The sequence below is a fragment of the Beta vulgaris genome, chromosome 6 (genome assembly GCF_026745355.1).
Source record: "Beta vulgaris subsp. vulgaris cultivar EL10 chromosome 6, EL10.2, whole genome shotgun sequence".
Lineage (NCBI taxonomy): Eukaryota > Viridiplantae > Streptophyta > Magnoliopsida > Caryophyllales > Amaranthaceae > Beta > Beta vulgaris.
Window position 1 is genome coordinate 24280446 of NC_079207.1, and position 26658 is coordinate 24307103.

The window sequence follows — 26658 nt, forward strand, 5'->3', positions numbered from 1 at the left end:
AAAGGCATAATGTCCTTGGTATAAATCATCTGACCTCATTCATCATTGAGGAACATAGTGCACCTCTCATGTAAACTTTGTATATGTCATTAAAACTAAATTGGACAGCCAAACAAAAACCAAAATATAACACAAATGCCTCATCAATTCTTTATACTACAATTCTATTCATTTTACCCCTGATTAAATGCAAAATGGAGTAACTATTTGGATGTAACATCCTATTTCATCATAGAGGATCACACCAACACACACACAAATAAAGGCAACAGAACATATATTTAACAAAATATCATATAAACAGAACTAATCAAGGGTCAAATGCACAAGTTTTAACAAATCAAGGCAAACTATCATATAAACAGAACAAGTTATGGCTTCAATGAACATGTTTTAACAAATCAAGGCTAAATATCATAAAAACAGAACAATTCAAGGATTAAATGAACATGTTTTAACAAATCAAGGCTAAATATCATAAAAACAGAACAATTCAAGGAAAAAATGAACATGTTTTAACAAATCAAGGCTAAATATCATAAAAACAGAACAATTCAAGGAAAAAAAGAACATGTTTTAACAAATCAAGGCTAAATATCATAAAAACAGAACAATCAAGGATTAAATGAACATGTTTTAACAAATCAAGGCTAAATATCATAAAAACAGAACAATCAAGGATTAAATGAACATGTTTTAACAAATCAAGGCATAAATATCATAAAAACAGAACAATTCAAGGAAAAATAACATGTTTTAACAAATCAAGGCTAAATATCATAAAAACAGAACAATACAAGGATTAAATGAACATGTTTTAACAAAGCAAGGCTAAATATCATAAAAACAGAACAATACAAGGATTAAATGAACATGTTTTAACAAATCAAGGATAAATATCATAAAAACAGAACAATTCAAGGAAAAATAACATGTTTTAACAAAGCAAGGCTAAATATCATAAAAACAGAACAATACAAGGATTAAATGAACATGTTTTAACAAATCAAGGCTAAATATCATAAAAACAGAACAATACAAGGATAAATGAACATGTTTTAACAAATCAAGGCTAAATATCATATAAACAGAACAATCAAGGTAAAATGAACATTTTAACAAATCAAGGCAAATATCATATAAAAGAACAATAAGGCTTAAATAACATGTTTTAACAAATCAAGGCAAAATATCAATAAACAGACCTAATGAAGGCTAAAATGAACATGTTTTAACAAATCAAGGCAAAATATCAATAAACAGAACTAATGAAGGCTAAAATGAACATGTTTTAACAAATCAAGGCAAAATATCAACTAAACAGACCTAATGAAGGCTAAAATGAACATGTTTTAACAAATCAAGGCAAAATATCAACTAAACAGACCTAATGAAGGCTTAAATCAACATGTTTTAACAAATCAAGGCAAAATATCAACTAAACAGACTAATGAAGGCTAAAATGAACATGTTTTAACAAATCAAGGCAAAATATCAACTAAACAGACTAATGAAGGCTAAAATGAACATGTTTTAACAAATCAAGGCAAAATATCAACTAAACAGACCTAATGAAGGCTTAAATAACATGTTTTAACAAATCAAGGCAAAATATCAACTAAACAACCTAATGAAGGCTTAAATCAACATGTTTTAACAAATCAAGGCAAAATATCAACTAAACAGACTAATGAAGGCTAAAATCAACATGTTTTAACAAATCAAGGCAAAATATCATATAAACAGAACAATTCAAGGCTAAAATCAACATGTTTTAACAAATCAAGGCAAATATCATATAAACAGAACAATCAAGGCTAAAATCAACATGTTTTAACAAATCAAGGCAAAATATCATATAAACAGAACAACTCAAGGCTAAAATGAACATGTTTAACAGATCAAGTGAAAATATCATATAAACAGACCAATGAAGGCTAAAATCAACATATATAACAGATCAAGGCAAAATATCATATAAACAGAACAACTCAAGGCTTAAATGAACATGTTTTAACAGATCAAGTGAAAATATCATATAAACAGCACTAATGAAGGCTAAAATCAACATATATATATAGATCAAGGCAAAATATCATATAAACAGAACAACTCAAGGCTTAAATGAACATGTTTTAACAGATCAAGTGAAAATATCATATAAACAGAACAAATCAAGGCTTAAATTAACAGATCAAGTGAAAATATCATATAAACAGAACAACTCAAGGCTTAAATTAACATGTTTTAACAGATCAAGTGAAAATATCATATAAACAGCACTAATGAAGGGTAAAATCAACATATATATACAGATGAAGGCAAAATATCATATAAACAGAACAACTCAAGGCAAAATAAACAGAAATTAAACAAATCAAGGCAAAATAAACAGAAATTAAACAAATCAAGGCAAAATAAACAAGTTTATAAACAGATCGAGGCATAAACAACATGCGTATAAACAAATCGAGGCTAAAACATGAAAAAAACACAAAAACCTAAACATGCAATCTAATCAAACGCAACCCCACAGGCAAAGCAAGTTAAAAAAACTTCCTAAAATTTTAAAAACAAAGATTTAAGTTAAGGAGTGGACCGATCTGAGTCAAAATTTGAAAGGGGACTCTCCGAAACCATTTCGAGATGGTTTTTATACCAAGAGAGGTAAGCTCGCCATGATTTAAAGCCTTCCGGAGGTGGTTCTTCCAATTTTTCAGGTTTTTTGCCCTCAAATACACCACCAAATTCAAGATCTGGTGGTTTTCTTGAAGGCGCGCCACAAGACCAACAAAACGAACCAAAATCCAACGATTTTTTTGCAACCCTAGAATTTTTAGCCTCCGCATCTAACTCGTCCATCAAATCAAAGAGCCGTTTCTTTGATTTCGGAGTTAACTCATCCATGAAATACCCAAAATCACTCAAAAATACCGAAGAAACAGGGGACTCGTTTCTGAAATCACTCCAAAATGACAAAATCTAGGTTTATATGATCGCAGAAAAGAGTAGATAATTAATCTACTGTTTTTTTCAACAATTTTGGAGTAAAAAACCCTAGATCTGAGGGTTTGAAGAAGAAGAAGAGAGAGGAAAGTGACAGTCAGAAGGAGAGAGAGAGTCAGAAGGAGAGAGAAGAAAATGACGGAAGTTTGAGATTAGGGTTTTGGAGGGAGTAGTTATAGGGGGTTGGGGTAGGGTTAAATGGAGGGAGTGGGGTAATAAATAGAGTTAGGTGGGTTGGGTAGGTTTAGGGAATTGATTAAGTGGGCTAATTTTTTGGGCTGAACTTTTGGATCTTTTGTTTTATTATCATTTGTAGTAATGTTGGCAAATGTAGCAAATAAATTGAGACAGCTCTAAATGGCAAAATGTAGCAAATAAAAAGAGACGGAGGGAGTAATTTATTTCATTAAAACATGGCAGCATAAATTAGTACTAATGCTTACCTAGGGGATCTGGGGGGCATATTAGGGAAAGACGGCATTAGCACTTTAGCATTACTTGAAATACAGAAAATCGGGAGAGTGGGAGAGTTGGTGGGGCCAGAAGATGGCGTCCAGTCCACAAGTGCAGAATCAGATTCTCTTGGATGGATGGGGGAAGGTAAACAATTGTTTGTATTCTATCTACTGTATTGCGACATGAACAATGAACATTGAATAATGAAATAATGAATAATGATAGCTGACTCAACATTTGTTGGACATTGGACCTTTCTCAGACACTCACGCACTACTTTTCTACTCAGATAAGATGCCGCCCGCCCTCTCCCCCCAATTATTGCGAATATCACTCCTATTTTGGATTCAGCCAAGATAGATGCTATCATGCTAGTAGTAGATAGCTCTTTTTCTTTTTAAACCCCAAAGAGGCTAGATAGAGCTATTTCTACTTTTTTTTGAAAATTTGTCCATCTAGCCTTGAATAAGTTCATATCAGAACTAAATTACTAATAAATGGTAATAAATAAATTTAGATTAGCACAAATAAAATTTGACATACTAACAAAATAGAATTTAATAAATTTAAGATTAGCTAAAACAAGCAAAAATAAGTTAGGACAAACACCCCCATAATATATTCCTAAATATGATTATATACTCTTTGGGAGTTTGCTTTCTATGGGTGTATAATGTTTGTTTTATTGAACAATTTCACTTTATAGCAATATTATCTTAATCCCAATGATGTAAAATTTTTATGTCTTTAATAAGAGATGTTTAATTGATTGATTCAGGTTATTTAAAGTTATGATAGATTTCAATCGAGAAATTCATATTTTTACAATTAAATATATAAAAAAAAAACAGAGATGTACTTGGACTCCTTGGGCTAACTCGAACGTAAAACTTTAGGTTTATTGTTGAGCATCTTTTAATATGTAACTCGAACATATCTCAAATTGCATTATGTCTTTTTTCCTTATCTTTTTGCTAATACATGAAAACATATGTTATTATAATGCTCCTAGACTTATCTAAATATAAGCGTAAAAGTCGAACTACCGTATTACAAACAATTATCTTTTATTTTCTTTTAGTATACATATATTACAATGTGATTATTCAAAACTTATATATCATAAATTTCAAAATTATGGACATATTTTCTACGAGTACTATTACGTTACCCCAAAAATGAGATGAAAATCAACGACATGGATCCTATCCCCTAATTGCAAAATGGAGAGCATGACTCCTGTGAAAAGCCTGCAATGCTTCAAATAGGCTAAAGCTCAACACTAGTAACATCATAAATTCTCAATTGAGACGGTCTCGTCATAAGATTTTCTCATTATTTATAAAAGGGTCACTTTTAGTTTACACTACTATTTAAGTGACCCTTTGACTCAAATAGTAAATTAAGACAATTTTTTGTAGACCAACTACAACCTCGTCACCCTTGCTCCTGCAAGTCTTTGCCTCACTCTGCCACCGAGCAGGCAAGCACTCTCCCACTCTGAAAACATAACACATGCATGATACCAAGTATTGGCAAGCGTTTTTCTAACATTGGAGATATCAGACAAAAAATCGAATCTGATGACAAATTGTATAGAAAATAAAATGATAAAATTCTTTGCACAATACATAGCAAGCCAAGGGAACTTTTTTTTTTCCTGAATACATGAGGAAAGTTAGGACACCCTTTTCTCAAGAAAACTATACAGATAAATATGATTGTAAATGGTATCATTGATCTCGTGTAGTAGAGTGATTTAGTATACTACAACTTACCGTCACAAGATAGCAGTCCAAAAACAGCAGGTAATAGGTACTATAGTGCATTCATTAACCATCTTGGCAACACCAATGACGCCTTCATCCCAAGCCTAGTCAAGAACAAGGCATAAATAATGTGCAGAAGAAAGACGAAGAAGCTGCAATTAAGCAAGAGCTGCCAGAGAAGAGAATTTAAGCTCAGTGAATTCATAATACGAATTGAATTTTTCTTTTTTCGATTGATGCTTGGATAGATATAGAAGTCTTACCAGAACACCAAATATACCATATATAGTATTCATTGATGGAACTGTATTAAATCCTAATGAGTTGGATATCAAAGTGAGAGTAGCATGTACATTGATTGTAATCTGCAACAAAGGGATTGAATAACACTGTAAGGTGTTGTTGAGTACGAGAAGGAAAAGATACAAATAAAAAAGATTTGATTAGTTACCAAAGCAAGTATGTTTTCTCTGATCAAGAACGAGGATGTCAGAACATACCCCAACGCTCCTATTGCTCGAACCTGCATCTCAAACAAAAGACATTGTTCTCAACTTCTCACTACTCTCAATAACTTAAAGTAAAACTTAACTAGTCTGAAGCAAATTAACTTTTCAGGTAAAGTTGGAGAAGAACTTTACCAATGTGCACAAAAATATTGAAAGCCTCCAATTCACTTGTAAGCTAAGCAGCCAAAATGCCGAAAAAGGGAAGAAAAAGGAGGATTAAAAGGCCAACAAAAAAAGTTTACGCAGCCAGCAGAAACAGAAGAGAAGAATACTACTAATAAGCAGTTACGAGAACATTCAAGTGGGAGCCCCTCTACGCTTCCACAATGACAATCACTGAAGCAGAAAAGAGTTGCCCAAAACAGACTAAACGCATGGAAACGACATCAATTTTACGATTATACCAAGGACTGTACAACAGCTAAAGTAGATGTCATACTGTTTCAGTCAGTCAGCTTGTGCATGATATTTGAACTTCTTGCACTCACAGATGGAATTTAAGATTTTCCCATTCTACAAGCTAAATGAGGAATCGCATGACGACTAAACATAATAAATACATGAAATGAAGGAGACAAACTTGGAGCACTGTATTCCCCTTTTAAACCAAAAGGGTAACACACTAACACTAAACAGAGGTCTTGTATAACAATGAATGTATTTGGGCTGTTTTCCGGGTAGCACTGAAGCAAGAATTGATTACTTCACTGGAAAATAAAACATAGAAAGAAATCTCCTTAATAATCGCACTTTCTAGAATCTAGAAATACAAGTTCTCTTTAAACAAGTGACACAACATTAGAATTTAGAAAAAAATAATAAAAAATATATATCAAAAGTAAAAATTAAGCACTTATGCACAATGAAATGCAGTTGCTGTTCCCTGTTAACATACAAGGCAAGGGTACATAGTACACTGATTAAATTTGCATTCCAAGCATAAAAATATCGAGGCAAAACCATCAAGAAGGGTGACCTTATGTAGTCACAATGAAGGATCTTAGTTTACTACTAAGAAAAAAGAACCATATAATCCCCCTTTCACAGAGATACAGGGGTGTTGTTTGTGTGCCTAAATCAGACCATTATTTGAAGCTCATTTTCCCCTTCAGATTCATCCATTTCCATAAGTAAGATTTTTTAGCATTCCTGTATTTTATCTTCGCATCTATCATTAGGGAAGAACAGTCAGATTAAGCACTTTAGTTGTCTGTCCAAATGCAGTTTTACTCTTTATCAACATGTGGATACGCCAAACATGAACGGATCCGACAAAAATGAGATGAACTTGATCAAGCAGAAAGAACATCAAAGATTTGCCGAACCATAGAGCAGAAACGTAGCAAAGAGAAAATATAGGATGGGTGGAGGATGAAGCAAGTGGTTGATGATCTATCATATTTGATATATCAAAGGCCATCATTTACCTCCACAAAGAGCCCATGGTGAATCCAAGTAATCCATGCATTAACTGCCAAAATGAAACCATAAGTTTACGCACGAAGAACTTCAAGTTCATAAGCATACTATAAATGTATAATCTAATAATCTAAACAAAGAAATGAAACGTAATGAAACGTGAGCACTGTAAGTTTGTGTCTTTAAGCTCCATGAACCATGTATATCTGCAGTCTGTCAAATTGTGACTTGCTATTGTGATATTTTGGATATAATATTCTGTTAAGATTTGCTTTCTATCTTTTAGGCATGTTTATCCTAGTAAATACTAAATAGTTTCCTAATATAACAGGATTTCCTGTGGTCAGTAAAACTAGTTAGCTATAAGTAGGGGTGATAATGAGCCTGACAAGCTCGCGAGCAACTCGGGCTTGGCTCGGTCAAAGCTCGGCTCGAGCTCGGGCTCGGCTCGAGACTTAAACGAGCCGAGCCGAGCTAGGCAAAGCTCGGCTCGTAAAGCTCGTGAGCAGCTCGTTTATTATTTTATATTAAAAAAATATTTTATATTAAAAAAATTTAATACTAATTTATATTTTAATTTAGATTACAAATTATATATTTTAATTTGTGATCCAACTTCACCTCTACTCCACTAGGCACTAAAGTCCCACATTGGTTAAGAAAACAAGGATCAACCTTATTTTCTTTATAAATAGCTACTATTCCTTACTTCAACTTAAAGTTTAATTTTGTATCTCCTTGGTTGGAAAACAAAAACTATAATTTATTTTCTTCATAGAGGGAATGAAGTATAATTTTAAATAGTTGATTATTTAATACTTAAAATATTTGATAATTTTTTCTTTAGCAAAACATGGAGTCCCACATTGAAATTTTAACAATGCTAGGAGGGATTCCAAGTTATAAAAGCATATGTAAACAAAAAAAAAGGGTATAATGAGTTTTTTTTCTTAACAAAACATGGAGTCCCACATTGAAATTTTAGCATGCTAAGAGGGATTCCAAGTTATATGTAAGCTTATGTAGAATGAGTTTTTTTATCTTAAACAAAACATAAAGTTCCACATTGAAATGGGGATAGTGAGTTTATTTTTCTTTAACAAACCATGAAGTCCCACATTGAAATCTTAGCAATGCTAAGAGGGAAATCAAGTTATAAAAGCATATGATGGGTGAGTGAACAAGCTCACCTACTTCGAGCCAAGCCGAGCTCATTAGTCGAGCCTAACGAGCTTGCGCAGCCGAGCCTAAACGAGCTCGCGAGCCGAGCCTAAACGAGCTCGCGAGCCGAGCTCGAGCCCCAAAATTCCATCACGAGCCGAGCTCGAGCTCGGCTCTCCCAAGCTCGGCGAGCTCACGAGCCGAGCCGAGCCGAGCCGAGCCTGGAAAATTTTAAACGACCTCGAGCCGAGCCCAGTGCTATTCGGGCTCGGCTCGCTCGATAAGCACCCCTAGCTATAAGTTTGTAATTGTTTCGCATTGAATACGAGACACAAAAGTATTCCTCAGATTTCTACATGGTATTATATTCAATGGTTTGAGATCCAAAAATTTTCTTTTCAAAGTCTCGATATTTTTTCCATCCACAGCAAGGCTTCCTTTGTCCAGCGACTCTGTTCCCTCATCACTTTTTTCTCTTTCTAGGGCGGATTGCTCACATAATCCTCTTCCTTGGCTTTGATGCAAGGCGGCAATGGCCACGGTAATGGTAAGAAGCTACAACTCATACATGATGCTTCCACAATGTACTATCTTCATCTGTCTGAAGGCCCCTGGTAATTCTTTGACTAAGTATTTGTTAACCAGAGACAATTATGATGTTTGGACCAAAGCCATAATCAATGCTTTAAAGGGTAGAAATAAGTATGGCTTTACTAATGGCAACTTTGTAAAATCAGTTGATGAAAGTCAGCCGAATCTGCGGCTTGGAAATCTAATAACTCAATTAGAAATTCATGGATTTTCAATTGTGTCAATATCAACATACAACCTTGTATTGTTTCTCATAATATTGTTGCGGATCTGCGGACTGACTTCAAAGAACACTACTCTACTGTTAATGGCCCTCGGATTAATCAACTAAACTCTGAGTATCATCTTTTTCGCCAAAAAGAAAAAGTCGAGTGTGTCCTATTATAATAAATTTCAAAGTGTGAAATGAGTTATATGGGTCTGTGGATGTTACCTTTGGTTGTATTTGTGCTGGTGCCTCCAAGTTACGTGCCCGCGGAAAGGAAGAACAGGTTCATGATTTTGTTTTAGGCCTCAATGATGACAAATATAACAACGTGCGGACCCAGATTCTAAGTACGGATTCTTTCCCAAGCATCAACAAAGCTTTCTCTTTGGCTACTCAAGAGGAAAGGCATAGAGCTATTGTGTGCAAAATGACCAAACGAATGCCATGAGTTTGGCTGTTCAAGCCGCATTATCCACCTCCACGCCTTCCTCTACAGCATTTTCTTTGGCTCTCTAGTGCACCCACTGTGGTAAGTTTGGGCTTATTTTTGAATGGTGTTACCAACGCATCAGATACCCACCTAGCACTCGAGGCCGTGGGCGTGGTAGAATTACAATCATTAATATTTTGATTTAATCTAATTATCTAATTACTTATAAATAATAGAAAAATTTGCCACAAACACTTTTTAAATACAATTTTTTGCAAGAAAACCTTTTGAAAAAAAATCTGGCAAATGAATACCTTAAGAAGAAAATATTTTGCGAGGAATAACCTCGACCTATTTTCCAACATTGACCAAGCATCTTTCAGCGTTGACTCGTTAAATCCAAACACGTGGAGAGCACATGAGCTGCATCTCTTATATTTCAATCATGTTTTTATCCATTTTTCGATATTGAACAAGTATTTTCCGATGTTGACTTCATCAGTATATAAAGGAAAATCGAGTTGAAACATAAGAAATGTGGGTTACGTGCCATGCCATGTTTGCTTATTTTAGTCTGAGTATGAAATCTTTTTTTAATTTGGGGTAATTGGACATGACATGACTGTTTCTATCATCTCTAGTACGAGTAGAACTTCTTTCATAGTAGGTGTCCTCCTTCCATCTAAATTTAGGCATTGCCTAGCAAAATCTGATGGTAAAATTGTAAAAGTCACTTCCTTAGAGCCCTCTTTTAAGACTTGAGAATCCACAAAAACAAGAATTAAATGCTTATCTCAATGGAATAAGTGATCGATGTCTTGTTCAAGTCGCACCTTTAATTATAAAATCTCTAGAAACCTTTCCCCAAAGGAGAGCTCAACTTGAGCGCCAACCCCAAGCTGTGGGGGGCCTCGGCAACTACCGCCTCGAAGGCGGCAGTCGAGCCCTCTTCCTCTTCCCTTTCTTTTTTCTTTCTTTGTTCTTTGTTTCGTCATTTTGGTTTCAATAAGTCCATCTGTGCAGTGGCTTTTTTCCTCTTCGTGGGTTTTGTAGTCACCCCTACCGGTCGTGTGTTAGTTTTGTTTTTTGTGTCCAGTTCCAGGGATATAGACATAGATTGGGAATTACATCAACCTTTAACGATGTTGAGTCATCTTAAATCGATTAAGGTTGGAATATTACCTATCATAGCAACAGATCCGAAGCGTCTATATTTGTAGCATGAATGAAAACTTTCAGATTGATGTTTTAGGTTATCTTATAAGTAAGGATTGTCATTGTTGTAGATACCGTATGGCATTTTATTAATGATAGTTTCCCATTCCTAGTCGGAAGAAAAAGACTTGAGAATCCACAATATCAAGCAAATGTGAGTTTTATGAGAAAGAAACCATGAAACTAAACTTCTATCTTCTTTAGTCATAAAACGTATTGCCTTTTGTCCTTGTTAAGTTAAACAAGGACCACGCCAAAACTGTAAACATTACTCTTTTCAGTGAATTTACTAGATTGAAAGTACTTTAAATCCAAATAACCAAATGCTTCCATGACACGAGTAGTTACATGTATCTATGTGTAGCAACCTCTTGAAGTCCCAAAATATTATAACTTTTCCCCATACTTATCATCCAAAAGTATGTTAGAAGATTTGATATCCCTATGAAAGATAGAAAATCGATGATGAAGAATACAAATAAGTAAGTGCTCTAGGTGTCTCGGAAGCAACTTGCAAGTGTATTCTCCACGTGATTAGGAACTCTTCACTTGGTAGTGTATATGATTAAAAAGAGTTTCGTTTGGTATAAACTCGAAAACTAGTAACGGACTACAGAATCCAAACAACATCCTAGTAGCTTCATTATACTTATATGACTAATTTGTGACAAGACAACCACTTCATTGATGAATTTCGCTTCTTGGCTTACATCTACTACCTTAGACTTCTTTGTGGCAACGATTTGCCCCTCACTGACCATTTCTTTATACACAATACCTTGGCCTCCTTATCCAAGTATTCTATTTTGGTTGAAGTGGTCAATGGCTTTCTCTAATTCGTTAATGGTGAATATTTTTGTTCTCTTAATTATTCCTTGATCAGAATACATTTGATGTTCCAACAACAAATCGCCATTTTTCTCACAGATTTCAACTCTTTGTTGGATAGCTTTCCTTCTTTTGATCATTGCAAGTAGCCATACCCAAATAAAAGCAAACGTGTTGTGTCCTGGACGAAGTCGTGCAACTCATAGAAATTGCATGCCAAGATTAAAGTGAATAAAGACAATTACTACTTTATCTGTAGGAATTTGTGCCTTGAATCTGGTCAAAATCATTTTTCGTCGGCTCACCCGACCGGATCCGGCAAGCTCGCCCGACCTGGCGGGGTCGAAGGTCTAAGCTGGGGCCTGGCAAAAGGCATCCCGATCGGGCGTGATCACCGAATCACAACCGGACGATCAGCGCCCGATCGGATCTGAGAACAATTCATGTTTGGGAAAATTGGTTGCCCGATTAGGCGGGTGTCGTTCGACTCGAGCGGTGGTCAATATGACGCGAAAAGGCGATTTCGAGCCAGGTTATAATATGCTATTTAACCTAGTTTGTTTGAAACCGTCATTAGAGTGTGTAAACACATATGTAATGTGCAATTACTCAAGAGCAATAAAACTATTCTCTCTGAACGTAGCTAACACATCGTTGGTGAACCACGTAAATCTATGTGTTGTTTATTACTTTCTTCATTCATTATTTGTTACTTCTCACATCCGTTATAACAAATTGGTATCAAGAGCTTTGATTTTTCGATCTGAGTGAGAAAGATGTATGAGATGAATGTGAAAATCAATAAATTCACCGGGAGAAACAGTTTCAGTCTGTGCCAAATCAAGATGCGGGCTTTACTGAAGCAACAAGGTTGTGGGCACCGTTGGCAAAGAAGTCAACGGATTCAGTTACCACTGAGATGACCAATGGAAGAAAAGGCACATTCAACGATTATATTGTGTCTTGCTAACGACATAATCACTAAAGTCGCGGAGGAGGAAACTGCATCTGGTCTGTGGTTGAAGTTGGAGATTTTGTATATGACAAAATCTCTAACCAACAAGTTGCTTTTGAAGCAACGTCTGTTGAGTCTGCGGACTCTGCGCATGAATGAATGTACATCTCTTAGAGATCACCTAGATCAATGAAATAAGATTTTGTTAGAATTGCGTAATATTGATGTTAAGGTGGAGGATGAGGATGTTGCTTTAATTCTGCTTGTTTATTTACCATTGTCATATGAGAATTTTGTGCAATCTTTCATTGTTGATAAAGATAATGTGTCCCTAGAAGAGGTTAGATCATCTTTGCATACCAGAGATTTGCCCCATAAGGCATCTGGTCGTACAAGTACACATAATCAAGCTCTGGATTAGTGGCCACTAGTAGTAAGGGAAATGGGAATTCTCGAAAACAGAATTTCAAGAAATTCGAAAATTCCAAATAGGGTCCTAAACCTAATGATATCTGTAAGAACTGTAAGGAAAAAGGGCATTGGAAAAAGGAATGTCCTAAATAAAAGCATAAGGAAAATAAATTTGGGTCTAGTTTTGCTGCTGTCGTAGCAGAAAATTCAAATTCTGAGGATGATCTTGCTTTAGTTGCTAATGAACAAACACATTGCAGTGATGTGTGAGTTCTTGATTCTGGAGCGTCATATCATAATAGTCTTCGTAAGGAGTGGTTCACTATTTATAAGCACGTAGATGGAGCCATAGAGGTAATATTTTAATGGCTAATGCGTTGGACTAGGCTCTACCAAGATCCGGACACATGATGGTACATTCTGCACTTTGAATAATGTTAGGCATGTTCCACAAAGGACCAAGAATTTGATTTCACTTAGTTTATCAAAGAGTAAGGGGTTCACTTCGTATGTTTTGCATGTTTTTACTCTCCCAGGTTGCAGCTGTTGCTTAAAAGGATATGACAAGTTATGGCACATGAGGCTTGGGCATAATCCTCTCCACGGTAGATCTTCTATGTGGCCATAAGGTCATATATCTTGAATTTTGTGAGCACCGTGCTTTTGAGAAACTAAATCGTAGCAAGTTTCCTAAGGGCATTCATAGAACAAAAGGTACTATGGATTATATCCACTTTGATTATTGGGGTTCTTCACGCATGGAATCTTTAGGTCACAAGTATTTTGTATCCTTCATTGATGATTTTTCAAGGATGACTTGGTTGATTGTTATGAAGTCAAAAGGTGAAGCTTTCAAAAATTTCAAGAAGTGGAAGACATTGGTAGAAAATCAAACTGGGAATAAGATCAAAGGCTACGAACTGATAGGAGTTATGTTTGTTTGAGTTCGATGAGTTCTGCAAGAATGAAGGGATTGCTAGGCATCATACTGTCAGGGATACACCACAGCAAAATGGTGTAGGTGAACGAATGAATCAGACACTTCTGGAGAGAGCTCAGTGCATGCTCTCTAATGCTTGGATGACTAGAAGGTTTTGGAGAGAAGCCGTTAGTACAATATGTTATCTGATCAACCGTGAACCTCACTCTGGAATCAAACTCAAAACACCATATGAGATGTGGTCAGGTAAGCCTGCTGATTACTCAAATATGCGAGTTTTTGGTTGTAATGTTTATTATCATGTAAATGAGGGTAAGTTGGAGCCAAGAGCCAAAAAAGGAGTGTTTGTAGGATATGGGGATGGGGTGAAAGGTTATAGAATTTGGTCCCCATCTAAGGGTATGGTCATACTGAGTAAAAATATTGTGTTAAATGAAAATTCTATGGTTAATCCTACTGTGAAGTCCATTGTTGGACCAGATATTGTTAGTGTTGAGGTGCGGGTGGAGCAGCAAGTCACTCATGATGAGAGTGATGAAATACATGAAGATAATTAACATTATGAAGTATCACAATCTTTAACACCAAGTGCAGAAGCGTCTAGCCTTGCTCGGGAGCGTCCTATGAGGACGAATTTTGGGAAACCCCCAAACAGGTATGGTTTTGAAGATATGATGGCTTATGCACTGCAGGTGAGGAGGTGGATGTTTATGAGCCATCTACCTACATGGAGGCAGTTAAACGAACAAAGTCTAACCATTAACTTACTACAATGTGAGAGGAGAAGGAGTACATGACTTGGGTTCCTTATGTTAGTGCAGTAGGGAGCTTGATGTATGCCATGGTTTGCATTAGGCCGGATCTTGGACATGCAGTCAGTGCTGTTAGTAGATTCATGGGTGATCCTAGTAAGGGGCATTGCCAGGCAGTCAATAGGATCTTTCGGTATCTTAGAGGTATGTCAGATATTGGTCTTATTTATGGAGGTGATGTGGCATGTTTAGTTACAAGTTTCAATGCTAAGGATGTGGACGGTAGGAGATCTATGGCTGGTTGTGTTCACTCTTGGTGGTTCTGTTGTGAGTGGGAAAGCTACTTTGCAGCCTACGATGATTTTGTCTACTATTGAAGCCGAATATATGGCCTTGACAGAAGCACCTAAGGAGGGAATTTGGTTAAAGGGGCTAGTCAAAAGGCGAGAGTGTATTGTGATAATTTAAGTGCAATATGCTTGGCCAAGGATCAAGTTCATCATGAGGAACTAAACACATCATGTCAGGTATCATTTTCTAAAAAGTGAGACAAGAATTAAGGTGAAAAGGTAAGTACACCTATAATCCTGCTGATATGTTCACCAAACCGGTTCCGCGAAGTAAGTTTCAACATTGTTTGAACTTGCTCAATGTTCGAGGTTGTTAATTGCCTTTTTGGGGGCAAGTCTGGGGTCCTTAGGGGCTAATCTAGTATCTTTAAGGGACAAATCTGGTCGGAGATCTAGGCAGTGTGTTTAATGCATCAATGCATGTGGTTATCTGCTTCATTGTGAGAGGATTCAAGCCAAGGCGGGGTCGAAGGTCTAAGCTGGGCTTGGAAGCAGGCCGCACGATAGACTCGGGAATATTCGCCTGATCGTGTGTGATCATCGAATCACGACCGAACGACAAGCGCCTGATCAGGCCCGAGAACAATTCATCTTTGGGAAAATTGGCCGACCGATCGGCCGGTGGTCAATTTGACGTGGGGAGGCGATTTCGAGCCGAGTCATAATATGTTATTTAACCTAGTTTATTTTCGTCATTAGAGTGTGTAAACTGTAAACACGTCTGTGATATGGAATTCTCGAGAGCAATAAAACTATTCTCTCTCTCTCTCTCCATGGACGTAGCCAACATATCATTGGTGAACCACGTAAATATGTGTGTTGTTTATTACTTTTCTGTATTCCTTATTTGTTCTTTCTCACGTCTGTTATAACATGATCATCATGTATATATATGTATTATAACCAGAAACAAAAAAGATTATTTAGGCCTAGTAGCTGCTAGGATCCAAGCTTATTGTATATTGATCCCGGTATCTAAGTTTTAGTGCAGCATAAGCGAAGAAAGTTAATAACTTTCAGATGATTTTCTAACAAGGCTTAACCTGCTCTTGTGTGTTTTTCATTCACCAAAAACGGCGCAGAACTTTCTTGCAAAAGCTGCATAGGGATCCTACACTATGTTTTGTATATATACACAAACCTTAATCAATGAAAACCTAGCAAGCTGTCCAACTTTACAGCTCTACAAACAGACAAAATAAACCTAAGAATACTATGATTAGATACTAGGAAAAAGACTACAAAGCTAAGCTAAGTATACTGTATAAAGCGAAGCTATTCACATGACTTGCTGTAATTTGAGACAAAACCTTCATTAATGTACCCTCTTACATAGTTGAATGTTTTATTCTCTCATGATAAATTGGATTCTGAGCTATGTAATGTGCTGGTTTGTTGTCAGTTGTCACAATATAAAGTGATTGGCTTAAGAATGTTAAAGTAAAGATTTTCAAGAATTTCATTAATCCAAACTAATTCACTAGCAGTTTGGGACATACTTCATATTCAGATTCAGCACAAGATTGAGAAACTGTCTTCTGCTTCTTTCTTTTCCACGAGACTAAGGACCCTCCAATGTAGACATAGTAACCTCTTAGAGATCTTTACTGGATGCACATGATCCCCAATCTGCATCACAAAATCAAGTCTTTGAAATATCTAACTTTGAGAAATAAATAAGCCCTTTACTAATATTGCCCTTCAAGTATTTCACCACATGGAGAGCAGCATTCGAAATTCCAATGTGGTTCTCTTGGGTAGCTCATAAATTGACTGAGGTGCTGTAGAGAATAAGAAAGGTCAGGTCTGCTCAAGTTGAGGTACAACAACCTACCAACAGTCTCATGTATCTTTCAGGATCTTGCAAGAACTCTCCTTAATCAGTGGAGAGTATAATGCCTTTTGGAAATAGAAATTTGACTGCCTTGCAATCATTTATTGAGTGTCTTCCAAAATATCTATAGCATACTTTCTCTGGTTCAACATGATCCCATCTTCTCTTCTAGCTAGCAACTTCCAGAACCCAGAAATACCTCATTTCTACTAAGTCTTTCATTGTGGATTCACTAATGCCTTCTTGATGCTCACAATGTAATCTACATCATCTCCAATTATCAAACAACATCAACATAAATCAAGATAATGCACAACTTATCTCCATTTATTCTACAGAAAAAAGAGTAGTCTCTTTTAGATTGTTCAAAACCCTGCTCTAGCTCCTTTCAAAAAAAAAAAAACCCTTCTCTAGCATGAACTTCCTTAATTGAAATGTTCCATTGCTTAGATACCTAACCCATACAAGCTTCTGTGCAATTTGCACACTTTTCCTTCATTTCTATCTACACAACTTGGGAGAGGTTTCATGTCGATACCTTTTCTACATAGCCATAAATTAATGCATTATCGATATCCAATTGATGCAACTTCCAATCCTTCATGGCTGCCAAGGCAAGGAGAATCATTACTATGCTCTCATGAACTTGACTACTGTTAGGAATACTTATCGTAGGCGCTAACAAATCAAGCAATCGAAGTATAATACACGAAGGAATTAAGAAATCAAAGCAATAAAGAACACAAGAAGATTTAGCGAGGTAACCCTTGAATAGGGAGAAAACCACTACTAGGACTTTCAATATGAAATGATGATACAAAGAGAATTCTCTAATTTCTCTCTAGGGTTCTCTAGTCTCTCTAGATTTAAGAATAATAATCTCACTTGGTATACAATGAGTAAATCGCCTCAAACATATTTATACTAGGGTTAAAACTAAAACCTAATGCAATAGAAAATCGAATCCGAGTGGGAAAATAAGTAAAATCCCGTAGCCAAGGAACACCACGGCCAGGCCGTGGCCTTCCTCTCAAGCCACACCCACCCTGGCCTTGAGCTGTACAAAGCACTAAAGAAACTCATAGTCAGTGAACACCACGGCAGGCCGTGGTCTTCGCCAGACACCACGCCCAGCCGGTGGTCTTCTATTGTTAGGGTACGTAATCCTTTGTTCGTCGTTGTGTTTCGCGCTAAAGCTCTAGCTTATCGCAATGTTGTACCTTAGCACAAAACACACACACATGGCACAACAATACCTCGTTCCTTCACCTACTCGCTCATGATTCATCTCCAAGACACCTTACACCTAGGATTAAAACAATTGAAGACTTGTAATAGTCTTAGTTGGTCTGTATGTTTGTCAACATGTGTTTTTAAGATAAGTAAAGTGTAAGCGTCTGAATATTAAGGGCTTATTTGGTTGTATGTAGGAATTAATATTTCCTAGGAAATAGTTTTTCCCTTGAAGTTTCATTTCCTAGGATGTGATAGAAGTAGTTTGGTTGATCATGGGAAGAAAAGAACTTCCCAGGGGAAGTTCTACTTACCTAAGGGGACCTAGGTAAGTAACTTCCTCCATTTCGTGGGAAATAGTTATTCCTAGAAAGTAGAACTTCCTACATTTTTGTCAACCAAGCAACTTCACCTTATCTTACTTCTTAAGAAGTTCTACTTCCCAAGAATTTTTATATCAACCAAATAACCCCTAAGAGACTAATCTAGGGACCAGTGGCTTAATATTCATCACACTTAAATTCACAGGACCACTTGTAAAGGTCTAGCCTCATGAACGATCTCACTCATCACCATACAAGGATCGATTTTTCCTTGGTAATCCAATGAAAAATTTGTGTGCTATAATTAGGAGAATATAATCATATTATATACAAGCTAAACATTATGAATATCTGGATATATTATTCAGAATAAATCTGAATAATATCAAGTAGGAAAGTCATGTAAATATAACATGTTTATTTCAGAAAATTTACGACCAAAAATTCTACAAATTTCTTCACAAAGAAAAATAATTTGGTAGGAGAAGAAGTTGCAAAAGCAGCAATGAACGACATTATGTGAATATGTATATGTGAGAATTATGGTGCAGTATTTAATATTAAGAATTTTGTGATTATGAGGGAACATGTCCTGGAAGTCTTGCAAGTAGTACGTAAAATCTAAGCAGCGATGACCCCCCTTCCCTAATCCTATATCTCTTGCCATGATTTCTGTCCATTTTCTTTGTAATATAAGCTCTGTCCCAGAGCCGAAAGGTATGATGGTAGGTACACTACATGTCTAAATTTTTGCATGAGTGTTAAGTGCAGGCAAAAGCAAGCTCCAACTTAAGTTTGAAGAAAGAAATTTCGCAAGAGGAAGATCAACAATCAGTACTCTGATAGTATACATTATAAGACTCATTATTAAGCTCCATTAGCTAGTAAAGGTGAGTCTTTAACCAGGAAAGAAAACTAAACAAAAATAGAGGAATGGAAGAAAACAGCTGGTGGAAGAATATGTCTATAAAAGTCTTCTTCTGAAAGCACACTAAGGTCTAATCCATAAGTTCACCTGTTACTTTTTGTATGCCCAGTCTAGAAGCTAGATTGAATAATATCATAGTTCCTAACACATAATTGTGACATTTTAGACTCTGAACAAACGGTGAGCCCATTGACCTGTGGTCTCCGTAGGTTTTGTGTAATACAGATGTTCACAAAAATTGCATATCTAAATATGAAGAATGAAAGTAAAATAAGCAGGTGCAACACCTATAATAAAGAAATTTTGATTTTACCACATAGGTTAATGCTTTCACAGGTCCTGAAAGCACAAGCAATAGCACTGCTGTTGCTACCTAATAGAGCAAAAAACCCAATTACTGTCTCAGTTAAATATTAGATCAAGAAGGACAAAAGGAGCTACAATAATTAAGCATGAATGTGACCATACCATTGTTTTCCGTCCAGCAGCAACACCCCAGCGCATGGAAGAGATTACTATTGGTAATGCAAAAAAACATCCAAAATAATTCTGCAAAGACCAACAACAAACTAAGAACCTCAAGGATGATTATCATATATCATAGAGGAACCTTGCAAACAGGGTGAAAACATGTTGGCGCAATTGTTTCAAGCATTGCCAACTAAGAAGCAAACTTCATTAGGGAGCAATTATCTCAACCATTCCCAAATGAGAAGCATACTTCATTAATTTTCCCTAATTGGTTTATTATCTTCAAAATATAGAGCTTTCAAAATTGAGCTTTGGTGAAAAGAAAAGATAAAGATTGTTAAAGTAGACAATAGTTACACTTAATATGTTTATTAGCATGCTCTATCAAACATTAGATTTCAACTAAGGGTGCTTTCCCTTCATCTGATTTTCCCTTTTTTAAACTTATTTGAGCTTATATGAACTTATTAGCCCTAAAGTTAATTAATGAACTTGTTGGCCCTCAACTTAACTAACCCGAACTTATTAAAACTTATTGTAGTTGTATGTTGGATTTCGGTAGCTCTTATTAGCCTTCAAATTAACTTATCCCAGCTTATTGGCCTATTTAATGAGTTAGTCCTAAACACAACTTATTCAAACTTATTTTTCCTGAACTACAGGAAAATTAGGTGAAGAGAGCAAAAACTATAATACACTAATAGAGATTATCTAACTTCTCCACAAAAATCACACTCTTCCACCAATACCCAACCCCATCAGAACCTTAATAGATCTTTGATCTATCAATCTATTTTTGTAAGAACCACAATGTAACAAACAACAAAGAGAGTACTTATTGGTAAATACCTCTTACTTCCCCCAAAGAAACACAAGATCTACTAGTACTCTAAGTCAACGACTCAAAATACCTTAGCATTTCAAATATATGATGCTTATGTACTAATGGCTTACAATTATGTGAATTGAACATCTTATGACTCCGTAGTCATCATCAACATAGAGTAAAGGACACCTTCTTAATCTATAGAAGAAAAGCTTATGTGTGTCACATGTAACAAGCCTCTGCAAAGCACTTGCCCAAAAGCTAGAAGATTATGCTCATCACTACTTTGCTGAATAAGAGCAGCGGCATCATAAAGGCTGCTTACCCCTTCTAAATGTTCTACCATATACAAGAGAGATGTTTATCCATTGGCACCTTAAGAGTCAGCCAGCGATCCTTCCAATTCTCGTCACACTTCACAAAAGGGTAAGCGATCAGACACCCCCTTGTTATTGTTGATGGAATACAATCCAGGAGGTTAGCCAGTCAGCTGACAAAATGCATGAATGGACAGACCCATATAAAACCAAGGAGCCAATAAATGAACAACGACAATTGTTGAGCCAGACATGCATTGTAGGCATTCAATAACTGAAGGACAAACTTATCCAGAGGAAACCTCAACCCATATTCTGAACAGCACAGATAAACACCAATAAGACCCTCTTGGGGTAGAACAATGTCTTCAGACATTCTGGGGAGGTTAAAACAATATTCACCTATAACTTGGACCCCGTCGAGGTACCACGACATGATAATGGTTGCCATTTACCCTCGTCGGCATCGGACCCAAGTTGATGTAGTCATTGGTCACTTAAAGTTCCTTACTCCCTACTTCCAGCTTGAAGGCATGGCAGATTTAGAGAATGGCATGACAGGATTGGGATCGACTCTTCCATCTTCCTTCTGGACTTGTGCCATTTATAGCAAAAAGTGGAACGAAAAGTGTTTCCCCTGCCCTCGTTCATACAAATCAAAAATTTTGATTGACCAACGAAAAAGCAGCGAGATGTTCAATAGTCCCTCTTTGGATTTCAAGATTCATTTGAGGCTCATACTCATTACATTTCAGTAATTGGACTATAATTCGTCTAGGAAACAGCATATAACCTAGCCCATTTGTTGCAAAGAAACTGAGCACAGGGGGCAAGTTGTTTGGGTGCCAAAGTAGCTTCCCCAGTTGGGATTCTCCTGGTCTGAGACTCTAAGGCCATTAATTAAGGCACCCTGTGGTCCTAACTCTTAACATGATAATAGAAAATTATCTGTTGTCATGTATAGAGGTAAGTATATACCACGGCCAATTCGAAGCACAACACAAATACAAGCCCCCTCCCCCCCCCCCCCCGCCATAGATAGCAACCAAGAGAGTAGTCTAGGGTATTCACCATTTCACATTTTATTACTCTTGCACCTGATTCTAGGTATCAATTACTCCATTTTCGGCCTAAAGCTAGCTTAGGCATTGGAGGAGCTTTCCTCGGCTAGCTTAAGTGTCTTATCTATAGGTGCTCGAACACGATCCCATAATCACAATGTAACTCTACCTTATAGATCAAACCTCATTAAGGTAATATTTTCATACCCGAAACAGATAGTATTTGAAGCTAGTACTCTTTTGACTTTAACCGCAAGCTGAACAACTCTTGCCCATCACTAGCTGCCATAAAAGTGATTGCCAACACACCCTTATTCTTATTATTTAACTTGGAGTTCAAACTGAAAACCGATTCAAACTCTTGAATTGCAATTACTAGAATAAACATTGTAACAAAGGAAAAAAAGATAATTGCTTGAATTAAATTAACACAAATTGAAGAAAAACCCATCGCACAAATGCACACTAAAACCAATCAGTAAGTTGTGGAGTAAAACAAAACTAATAACAAACAAAAAAAACCCTAACCTCAATAGCAAGAGAATTGCTGAGCAAATAAGTTAATCCAGAAACAGCAGCAAACATGGAACACTCCACCAATCTTAGAGTTTTCTGGTAAACGAGACTATCAGGGGCCAAATCATCGAGAAACCCAGAAGCAGTATCATCTAAGCTTTCTTCTTCTTCTTCATTGCCCCAGAAAGAAGGAACAACGTTTGAGACCTTGAAAGATTCAAGTTTGAAAGAGGAGGAAGAAATTGAAGATGAAAAGGCATTGTATTTGTAGGGGAGAGATAATTTGATGGGTAGTTTAGAGATAGAGAGATAGTGAGGGGAGAAGGGAGGTGAGTGGAGTGGAGGATGATAATGGTGTTGCTGGAGTTTCAACATCATAGACCACACAGTTCATGGAATTTTTGCAATATTTGCGCGTACATTTCACCAATTTTGAACGTCTTCGGATAATAGGACGAGTTAAGTAATTTTGGATAGACTTGCAGTTTACTTACCCAAACTTTAAAGAATTGTTTCCCCATCTAGTGTTGGAAATAAAAAAAATTCCAAATCTAGTGCTTGTCTAAAATTAATTCCTTATTCTGGTGTCCATGTAGGCTTGGAATCTCAAACCTATTATTTTACTCCCTCACCTTTCTCTCTCCAGTAAAAAAGAAAAGAAAAAAAAAATCTGATTTCAGCCGCTTCACGCCAGTTTCCTCCACAACTCCTCTACAGCAACACTTCTCGCCATATCATTCACCGCACCACCCACCAGCCACCGCGTCCGCAGCGGCGCATTTCTTCATCCAATCGCAGCGCCTCCCCTCCAGGTAAATTGCACGTTTTTCATACTTTTTGAAATATTGAAAAATCTCATCATGCCCTAGTTTTTCGTAATTCTTGAAAAAATTGGTATGGATTAAGTTAGATTATGCTCAAATCGACTCTTGAATTGAGTTTAGGAAACCTAAATTACTTATTTCTTATATCTTGAAAAGTCAATTGGATTTTGATTACTTGGTTTCTCTTGCTATGTGGCGCACCACCTAAACTTATTTTAGAGGAAAAAGAAGCTTGTTTTCTAGTCCTCTGTTTTTGAATATAGCTGAAGAAATGGAAAATTTGATTTATCTTTGTATGCCACTAGTATTCATACATCCAATTCCTTTATTGTTTGTAGAAATGGAAAACTCAAACTACCCATTAACTGGGTCATTCACACGGATGCTTAATGATGATCAATTTTTTATCGATCAAATGAATTTGAAGATGAAACTCAACATAACAGTCCATTACATACTTCTACATCTACTATGGCCAACCAACAACAAAATGAACCAATAGGATTAGATCAACTTCAGTTTGTGTCTTTGAGTCGTAATGATGCTGATGCTGATGGAGTAGACAGAGAAGGGGAAGAGGCCAATGCAGAGCTTCATGTGGTCATTGGTGACAACATCCTTGTAGAGGAGGAAGTAGATGAAGAACAGAATATTGTGGCATTAGGTGCTCCAGTTCAAGAGTTTACCCGTTTAAGTGATATTGATGATGCTGAAGTAAATAAATGGATTAATTGGATTTCCACGGTGTCTTATAAATCAGGTGTCGAGTTTTGTGTTGGACAAGAATTTGCCAACAAAGCTGCATTAATTGATGCTGTTACTAGCTATTCTGTTAAAAAAAATCAACGTTTTATGGTGTTTGAGTCTAGACCTCACACAATCACTTTCAAGTGTGGTCGAAAACCAGTTCAGTGTTCTTGGAAGCTTAGAGGTTCACAAAAGAGTTATTCATCTGAACTATTTACAGTTGTGTCTTACCAAGGTCCTCATGGTTCCACATGTGTTAGCGACACCCTTCAATTAGATCATCGAAATATGGACTCTAAGTTCATTAGTTACCATATAAGGAATCTTGTTGAGATAGATTTATCCATAAAAGTTCGAGTTCTGATTGAGGTTATCAAACAACAATTTCATTTCACAATCTCATATAAGAAGGCTTGGCTCGCAAAACAAAAGGCAATAGCTCATGTATTTGGTGATTGGGATGAATCTTTCCAAATACTCCCACACTTTATGCAAGCAATGAAGGAAGCTAATCCAGGGACTATTGTTCACTTTGATAACCATCGAACTGCTGATCCCAAGTTTGAGATTTTCCAAAGAGTATTCTGGGCATTTGGACCCTCCATACAAGGTTTCCAGCATTGTCGGCCCCTTATAACCATTGATGGGACCCATTTGTATGGTAAATATAAGGGGACACTTCTTATAGCTATGAGTGTTGATGCTAACAACCAAATATTTCCCCTTGCTTTTGCCATTGTTGAAGCTGAAAATGGTGACAGTTGGCCATGGTTCATGGCATGTATTAGGAGATTTGTGACACAACGAATTGGCATGTGTGTACTTTCAGACCGACATTTGGGTATTATGAAAGCTATGAAGGAATATAATAGCGGTTGGACTGAGCCATATGCATACCATAGGTTTTGCATTCGCCACTTGACTTCAAATGTCAACACGGAATTCAAGAGCAGAGAGTTGAAAAACAAAGTTGGTTGGACAGCTTTCCAGCATCAAAAGAAGAAATTTTATCACGGTTTGAATATGATAACAAAGATGAATGAAAAAGCTCGTGAATATATGGGAAAGATTGATGATTCAAAGTGGTCACTTTGTCATGATGGAGGCTACAGATATGGCCTCAAAACAACTAACTTAGCGGAAGTGTTCAACAATGTGCTTAAGGGAGCTCGCTTCTTACCAATCACAGCACTCGTGAAGCTTACTTTCTTTCGAGTTAACACATACTTTGTGGAGCGACGCCGATTGTCAAAAAAAATGTTGTTAGATGGTCATGCATATAGTGTAAAGATAACTAAGGACTTGGATGCTAATACAGAAAAAGCTATGCACCATAAGGTTAATATGTTTCATCACGAACAAGGCATTTATCAAGTTACAACAGGCCGTGGCAGTAGGAGTGATAGAAAGGGTGGTCATTTCCACACCGTGAATTTTAGTCTCAAGACTTGCACATGTAACAAACTTCAGATTTATAAAATCCCATGTTCTCATGTGCTTGCTTGCTGTAGAGCATATAGCTTGTCTCGTTCTCAGTTCATTGACCCTTTTTTCACATCTGAACAATATATGAGAACATATGATGCTAAATTTTTTCCAATTCCTGACAAAGACTATTGGTCTCCTTATAATGGACCTAATGTAGTTGCTGATGCTGACCAGAAACGCTCTAAGGGGCGACCTCCATCCAAACGATTGCGAAATGAGATGGATGAATCAGTTCGGGGGAAAGTAACTTGTAGTATATGCAGACAAAAAGGTCATAACAAGAAAACATGTTCATTAAGGTAGTGGTCTATATGGATTATTATTTGAAATTCATATCTATATTTTTTTTTACTAACTTCATTTGTAATTGGCAGATCACGTGGAGGTTCATCAACATCTGCATCCTGAACCATGTGACCAGTTTGTTTTTATATATTGTCTATGGTGGAAAAAGATTCAAGGAAAGAAGTGGCACCATTTGTCACATATTAGTTGTGATTAGGCTTTTGGAAATATAATGAACTTATATCTAATGATTTTGGATATGAACTAGTTACATATCTTGTTTTTTTTTTGTACCTCGAGATATTCGATGTTTAATTATTTTGGCGGCACTATGTTTTCAATGTTGAATTATTTTGGTGACATCATGTTTTTACCTCAATTTTGGCAATCAAGATGATTAAATTAGTAATGTGAAGAAAGCAATGATCGTGAAGGACGGCTGGTGATGTTTTCAGAGCAATTCAGGCTCTCATGCTGTGAATTTTGTAGTATATAGGCTATAGGTCAACCTGATAATTCTTCAGATCTTAGAACACTAATGCTTGACATATGCATCGTTGTTTACAATTTACAACTATATATGTTGGGCTCAGATGTGTGTCGTAACCCAAATGATTGATTGGCTTGAAATTTGATGTGTTAGTAGTCAACACCAAATAGCTTAGATAGAAATAATGTGGTAGTAGGCGTTTGTGATACTACCCAAATGATTCGTTGCTTGAAATTATGATATGTTTCATCTCATTATAAAAAATGTGACATCCCCTATTAAAAAAAAAGTCTTTATTTTCTACAATTCACAAGA

The 26658-nt window shown here is 36.4% G+C and overlaps 1 protein-coding gene across 2 annotated transcripts; it reads right to left on the reverse strand.

The window, feature by feature from the left end:
* Window positions 1-5024: 5024 nt before the first annotated feature.
* On the reverse strand, window positions 5025-22962 carry LOC104896309 (hypothetical protein). Of its 2 annotated transcripts, none has more exons than XM_010683040.4 (8): window positions 22522-22962; window positions 19787-19867; window positions 19632-19691; window positions 7168-7211; window positions 5873-5915; window positions 5683-5754; window positions 5495-5596; window positions 5025-5335 (listed from the first exon to the last, which is right to left on the reverse strand). In XM_010683040.4, the coding sequence occupies exons 1-8, from the start codon at window positions 22885-22887 to the stop codon at window positions 5243-5245; spliced, it is 861 nt and encodes a 286-aa protein (XP_010681342.1). In that variant the 5' UTR covers window positions 22888-22962; the 3' UTR covers window positions 5025-5242. The 2 variants fall into 2 exon arrangements, with proteins under 2 accessions (XP_010681342.1, XP_010681341.1); XM_010683039.4 differs by having other exon boundaries at window positions 5025-5400; window positions 22522-22954.
* Window positions 22963-26658: the final 3696 nt, after the last annotated feature.